General features: G+C 36.9%; 1 protein-coding gene across 1 annotated transcript; it reads right to left on the bottom strand.

The window, feature by feature from the left end:
- Nucleotides 1–509: 509 nt before the first annotated feature.
- On the bottom strand, nucleotides 510–6574 carry si:dkey-33c14.6 (gastrula zinc finger protein XlCGF57.1). The gene is made up of 3 exons (XM_056267047.1): nucleotides 6517–6574; nucleotides 4893–5097; nucleotides 510–2130 (listed from the first exon to the last, which is right to left on the bottom strand). The coding sequence occupies exons 2-3, from the start codon at nucleotides 4975–4977 to the stop codon at nucleotides 572–574; spliced, it is 1644 nt and encodes a 547-aa protein (XP_056123022.1). The 5' UTR covers nucleotides 4978–5097; nucleotides 6517–6574; the 3' UTR covers nucleotides 510–571.
- Between the last annotated feature and the right edge of the window lie 1183 nt (nucleotides 6575–7757).

Consider the following 7757-nt stretch of genomic DNA (forward strand, 5'->3'; position numbering starts at 1 on the left):
CACAAGAATTTTTAAAAAGGAAAGAGCAGAAAATTTGATTGATTTCGATTTGATTGTGCTCTTACAATCTCAAGTTTTTAGTGAACCTTTTTTCAGTAGATGTAAACACTACTTCAAGTTCATGACATTATTAATTTTATGACATACAATCATCACACTGTAAATGGACATTACTGGCCTTGGTTGCAAAATATATCTATGCTATCTCCACAGTTGTTGACTGGTTACGCTTCTTACAACACGGCACTTCTATTCTTATAACAATCTCATTGCAAGTTTAGATGCATGCCAACCACAACCATGCAAATTAAAAATTGTATGACATTTTACCTTACGTAGCCTTTCACAGAAACAGCTATTTTCTGATATACTTCAAAATCAAATAAACTGATTTTTTTTTACCAAGTAAACATGTAATAAGTAAATCGAAGAAGTGACGGTGGAATTGAAACAAACCAAAGATGAATAAACTTAGAGCAATGCTTTTTTTTTTGTACACAAGTCAGCAGAGTATGTGACTGTGCATAACTCTTTCCACATGGAGGAGAGGCGTATCTCCAGTATGAACTTTCTAATGTTGTTTCAGCTTTCCAGACTCAGTAAAACCCTTTCTACAATGTGTACATGCGTATGGTTTTTCTCCAGTATGGATTCTTTTGTGTATTTTCAAGCCGCCAGCTCTAGTAAAAGCTTTACCACACACAGTGCACGAATGAGCTTTCACACCACTATGCATTTTCTGATGATGAGTAAAATTACTAAGCCATAAAAAAGTCTTGCCACAAAAAGAACACAAGTAGGGCCTCTCATTAGTATGGATTTTAAGGTGGGTCTTTAAATGTCTCGGCAGAATAAATTTCTGCCTGCACTGATCACAGTTAAACGGCTTTTCTCCCGAGTGAGAACGCAGGTGATTGTTGAGATACGCCGCCCGGGTAAAACCCTTCCCACACTGGCAGCATGTGAAGGGCTTCTCTCCAGTGTGACTCCGTGTGTGAGCATTAAGGTGTCCTTTCTGTGTGAAACTCTTTCCACACTGAGAGCATGTGAAAGGGCTCGCGCCCGAGTGTACTCTCAGGTGATCTTTAAAATATCCTTTATGTTTGAAACTCTTTCCACATTGAAGACATGCAAACGGCTTCTTCCCAGAGTTAACTTTCATGTGATCTTTAACGTATCCCTCATGTGTAAAAGTCTTTCCATCCTGAGGGCAAGTGAAAGCCATTTCTCCAGCGTGAATTCTCATGTGATACTTAAGGTTTCCTTTACGGGAGAACCTCTTTCCACACTGACGGCACGAGTAGGGCTTCTCTCCTGTGTGAATGCGTATGTGGTCTTTGAGATTTTCCTTACACGTGAAGCTCTTTCCACACTGAGGGCATGCAAAACGACTCTCTCCGCTGTGAACTCTCATGTGATCCTTACAGTATCCTTCCCGTGTGAAACTCTTTCCACATTGAGGGCATGTGAAGGGCTTCTCTCCAGAGTGAACTCGTATGTGACCTTTGAGATTTCCTTTACGCCTGAAACTTTTGCCACATTGAGGACATATGAAAGGCTTCTCTCCAGCATGAATTTTCATGTGATCCTTAAGGTTTCCTATACGTGAGAACCTCTTTCCACACTGATGGCACACGTAGGGCTTCTCTCCTGTGTGAATGCGTATGTGGTCTTTAAGATGGTCTTTACACGTGAAGCTCTTGCCACACTGAGGGCAAGCAAAACGACTCTCTCCGGTGTGAACTCTCATGTGATCCTTACAGTATCTTTCACGGGTGAAACTCTTTCCACACTGAGGGCACGTGAAGGGCTTCTCTCCAGAGTGGACTCGTAAGTGATCCTTAAGATTTCCTTTACGCGTGAAACTCTTGCCACACTGAAGGCATGTGAAAGGCTTCTCACCGGTGTGGATTCTTAAATGAACCTTGAGGCTTCCTTTTTGTGTGAACATACTTCCACACTGATGGCACGTGAAAGATGTTGTGGCTTCTATTCTTTTTTGAGAGAAACTGTTGGCAAACACTGAGCAACTAGAATTTTCTCCAGTTATAAAATTATGCGTTTTTTTATACTGATGTTCCTCCTCCGCTTCATTCTGATATTGCCTTTCCTCTTTCACTCCCATCAGGTCTAAAATGAACATATTAAACTGTTATATATTCAGTTAAAAAGAGGGACAACCGTGAAATAAAGTTAAAACACTTTTTCAGAAAGCAACAGTGGTCAAGTTTCTAATTGTAAATTTTTTTTGTAGTTGTAAATTGTAGTTTTTTTTTTTAAAGTCAGGACTCTTCAGCCTTCAGTTTAGTTAATCAAACAGACCTGAAGAATCTACTCAAGGTCATCAAGATCTGAAAATTACAGGTGTGTAAGATCAGGGTAAAGACTACAGTTAGGTTCAGTCGTTTGCAACATTTAAAAAAAAAAAGTTACAATACATGAAAATGTGACCAAGATGTAATTTGTTTGTTCAGAATAGGGCCCTCATGTATAAACCTTGGCATAGATTTTATAATAAAAATTTATGTATGCAAAAAAAGAATAGTTTGCGTATGCACAAATGTTTTCTGATTTGTAAAATTGTACAATAAAACAGCAGGTTGAGAGCCAGTAGCCGGGCTTCCATTACAGATTTGCGCAAAACTTTTGCGAGATTTTCTAAATGTCGATTAAAACTATAGCAAAATGACAGCGTTTCCATTAACCAATGTTATCCGACTAAAGCGTAATTTATTCCTCTCGCGATAAGTCATTCCAAAAATCATGGCAACTGATGTTGGTAGGTTCACATATATCTCAACTAGCCATTATTTTTAATGGAAGGAGACGTAGGCGTGTATCTAAGCATTAAAGGGTTAGCGCTTCTAGGCTTCCTAGGGCAGCGCTTCTAGGTTGTACGTCACGCATCACACACATGACCAGCGTCGGGCAATAGTGAGCCTGCGTGTGACGTGCAACCTAGAAGCTTTGCGCAATATCACTACGTGAAATATCACGGCCGTACAGAGAAGGAAATGATTAGTTGAATAAAGTCGTTATTTTTGTTTGTTTTTTTGCGCACAAAAAGTATTCTCGTCGCTTGATAAACTTAAAGGGATAGTTCGGCCAAAAATGATATTTAAACCATGCATTACTCACCCTCAAGCCGTTCGAGATGCATATGTAAATCTTGTTTCAGACGAACACATTTTCAGTTATTTTAGAAAATGTCTTAGACCCTTCAGTGGATATAATGTGAAGCAATGGGGTCCACCTCCTTCAAGTCCCAAAATGTGCATATATCCTTCACTAAAGTAATCCATCCGGCTCCAGGGGGATAAACGAAGGCCTTATGAGGGTAATCCGTGCGGTTTTGTCGTAAAAATATACATATTTAAAACTTTATAAATGAAAATATCTGACTTCCGGCAACGATCGACGCGCGTTCAAAATGAATGCATATCGTAAACAAATATCATTAAAAATCTATCGTAAATTAAATAAATATATCAACACTTACCAAAGTGATTTACACTGTTGGATAAAATGGGCGCCGCCTGAAGCAACTCGAAGACGAAGCGGGAGAAATGGAAATGACCAACTTGCAGCCGCCTACACAGTTATAGAGAAGCACATTTTGTCAACACATGTCACTCAAAATCTATCGTAAATTAAATAAATATAACAAAACTTACCAAAGTGACCACAGTGTCGAAAAAATGGGCGCCGCCTGAGGCAACTCGAAGACGAAGCGGGAGAAATGCTAATAGTGGCGCCGCCGTGTAAAAGAAAATAATTCCCTCATAAGGCCTTCGTTTATCCCCCTGGAGCCGGATGGATTACTTTTGTGAAGGATATATGCACATTTTGGGACTTGAAGGAGGTGGACCCCATTGCTTCACATTATATCCACTGAAGGGTCTAAGACATTTTCTAAAATAACTGAAAATGTGTTCGTCTGAAACAAGATTGACATATGCATCTCGAACGGCTTGAGGGTGAGTAATGCATGGTTTAAATATCATTTTTGGCCGAACTATCCCTTTAAGGTTGAGCCACTGTAGTGACTCTGACTATTTTAACAATGTCTTTCATAACTTTTGGGCCGGCCAGTTTCGATCCCTTAAGAAGCCTATGGAGGAGTGATCCAGCTCTCAGATTTAATCAGAAATATCTTAATTTGTGTTCCGAAGATGAAGAAACGTCTTACGGGGTTGAAACAACATGAGGGTGAGAAATTACTGACAGAATTTTTGTTTTTGGGTGAACTAACCCTTTAATGGCAAGGAAAACCCCTTATACTGGGAGCGGCACATATGAGTGTTTCTGTGTGTTTCTCCATCATTTCTGCTTCGAGATCTTGATAAATTGTGGCATTTCTTTGTTGTTTAGAGTCCAGCATTGCCGTAATACTTTTGTCTTTTATGAATTTAATAAAGAACTCTGTCTCGTCTTCTGTCTAAACACACTGCGCCTTCTTTAAAGAATGATAAACTCTTACGTACGCCAGGTGACCTGGAAATGTTTTCATTGCAGTTTTGCAAAATATTCCTTTTTTCGAATTGCCTGAAAAACCTCCTCATGCGAGCTTGAAAACTTTTTTTAGCGATATATGGGAGTTTTTGGGTAATTGACGTGTTTCCATTGGACGTATTTACACTTGCAATTTCAGTTTGCGCAATTTGAAGGGTAATGGAAACAGGCTACTGACATGTAGTAGTTTGAAGGGCAGCACTGGGGAAGATGTGGACTATTCAATTAATGGATTAAATAATAATAATCAATGATTGATTAAAACAATTTCCACCATAAGATCGCATAGTGTACAATTAACTTTCATCTCAAAAGATGAAGGACAATTGGATTCTCCATGATATGACAACTTTAGAGAAGGATCAAGAATGGATACCAACCTCTTTGTTCCTCAATATTTTCATTTTCCACTCTGGATGGTTCTTCATCACTCATGTCCCCAATTTCCACTTTAATAAACTCCATGATTACAATAGCATGTCATATAGATTTCTATAGTTACATCTGAGGTAGTTTCTACTGCTTCTTTATATGCGTTCTACTTGTTGAATGACAGGATACTTCCAAGCATGTATCAGTGAACTGCTGTGAAGAAAAAAAAAAACTATTTATACATTCTTATTTAAGCATTGTGCACACTGATAAAGAAATGGTTTCAAAAATATCTTTTAAAGCCTCTTGCATCACAACAGGTAACATTTTCACAGGTTTTAGTTGTAATACAGTGGAGAAAATAAGTATTTGATCCCCTGATGATTAGTTTATCTAATCTCTATCTGTTAAAATAAACCTACCATATAAATTATTGACAATTTTTTTCTTTGTAAGTGGGAAAATGTACAAAATCAGCAGGGGATCAACATATTAGGAGGTTGTCTTAATGTTTTGGCTAATTGGTGTATACAATAAAACTGACTGCATCATACTTCATTGTTGAATTCCCTTTTTTTTGTGGACAAAATAAATCAAATAAAAAATAGCAGAGGCTATCTGCACTAAGTGTTAAATGCAAACAATGAAAAAAAAAAGTATTACTTTTAATCACAAGTGTAAATAGTGTTAGATGTTATTAATACTTATTATATTATTATATTTGCAGTGTATTGTAGTACATTACAGGGCTCCAGACTATTTTTCCACAACTCTAAAAGTTTTTACACCATTTTTATAATAATCACATTTATTTGGATACTCAAAACATCTCACAACCATCTTATCTGTCTTATTCTTTAGAACATCCTCCAGTAAGTTCACATGTTGGTGTGTGAGAGAGAAGTATCTGAAGTAGGGCTATTTATGTTTAATTTATCATGTAATTATTTTATTTTGTTTAATTGATAAATTTGCATTAAATATTTTAGTAATGTTGTGTCTTTTTAATAAAATTATGTGATATCGTCACTGGTCATTAAAAACAGAACAAAAAATCTGTATAGCTGATTATTAAAGAACTCAAACAGCACAAATATCCCCACACACACTTGAACCAGTCTATTAGACAAAAGCTATCCACCTATTTTTATGCGCATTTTGGAATATTGCATAAACAAGCTGAATAAATATGCCAAGATGTGCATACATTATAAAAAATGTGCATAAAAAACATATGCACTCAACTGAGTCAAATGTTTTAACCGATAAGAAAACATGCACATAAACTACGATGGAAACATGTTTACCGAATAAATTCCTCGATGCGCATCAAAAAAGACTTTGCGATGGGACGGCATGTTTATGGCATTTCATCTGCACGCTCTGAGGAGTAATATATTATATATGAAAATTATTATATAGGCTACAGTGGCTTCTCCTACTGCACCAACTTCCATTTTTCTTAAGTGATATTTATCGACAGTTTATCAGGAAGTGACGATTTTATTCTCTTCGCAAAATGTCTTATGCAATATTCCATACATTTGCAACGTTGGATGGAAACATGTCTAGAGAGATACATGCGCAACTTTGGAAACATGGCTAGAGAAGAAATAAGGAGAAAATACTCACATCTTTATACGATTTCTTGCAATACACCATATCTTCATATATGGCAGTGGAACTCCTCGATATCATGGTGAAAACTGATGCGAATAAACACAAAGATATTTTGTTACACTTATTTGATAAAGTAAAGATCCAAGCATAGGCTACTCACTACACAGAGCAATAGAGTGTGAAAATCTGCATCAAGTGTCCAAAATGCCAAATTACAGTAGAATTGACATATGTTTTAGCACACCAGGGTGACTAGGAACATTAAATTATCCAATCGTGACTTCTTATTTCAAAGGACTATAAATATGAGGAAACACAAAGGCCAAATTCCCTTAAACATACATCACAATGAGTAAAACACATAATATAGTTCTGATGTGCAGCAAAAGATCGTTGAGCAATAATGAATTAGTTCCCATCAACAGGAACTGTTATACATCTTCCAGGAAGAGGACGTGTGTTTATATCGTCCTATTGGACAGTGAGGAGGACGGTCTGAGTGGCCAAAGACTCTCCAAGGATCACAGATGGAGAAATGCAGAGATTAGATGCAGAGTGTTGGGGTCAGAAAGCCTTAAAACATATATCAAACTGCACCTACATTGCCACAAGTTGTTTGTGAGGGTTTTGCTCTCATCCAAAAACAAACTCCAGCATATTCAGTTGCCGGACACGACTGGAGTACAAACGTGACTCAGTTCTGTGGTCAGATGAAACAAAAAAAAGTGCTTTTTTGGCAGCAAACCCACCAGATGCAAAATATTCATCTCAAATGCAACCCTAACCCTCGTAAACACACGTTGGAGATTCATATATTGTAAGTAAAGTGGAAATATATAAAGGACAATCCATCCAAAACTGTTTGTTTCATGGGGAAAACCTACCCTGAATAGAAATAACTATTAATAATACAACTTTACTAAAGTTTAAATGAAATCTATTTAAATTAAATACTTTTGAATTGTGAACTGAAACAAGATCATACATAAACGATGTACTTGATGACAAGCAGCTTATCATTCAGTGATTATATTACAGAATTTATGTCTTTTTCCATCCACAATTTTGACGTAATGTGATGACAGATGCACAAATTCATCATATCAACCTTCATGTAAAAACAGGAATGCATCAATATGATCAGCAATAAAGAAAGGAACGTAAAATTCATAAATGTGCGATTTATGATGAGATCAGCCAGCTCTGCGAATGAAGCAATGCTGTTATTACATTCACTGAAAATAATGTCCATT

This window comes from Rhinichthys klamathensis, unplaced genomic scaffold (genome assembly GCF_029890125.1).
Source record: "Rhinichthys klamathensis goyatoka isolate OS25496 unplaced genomic scaffold, OSU_Roscu_1.1 h1tg000011l_1, whole genome shotgun sequence".
Taxonomy (NCBI): domain Eukaryota; kingdom Metazoa; phylum Chordata; class Actinopteri; order Cypriniformes; family Leuciscidae; genus Rhinichthys; species Rhinichthys klamathensis.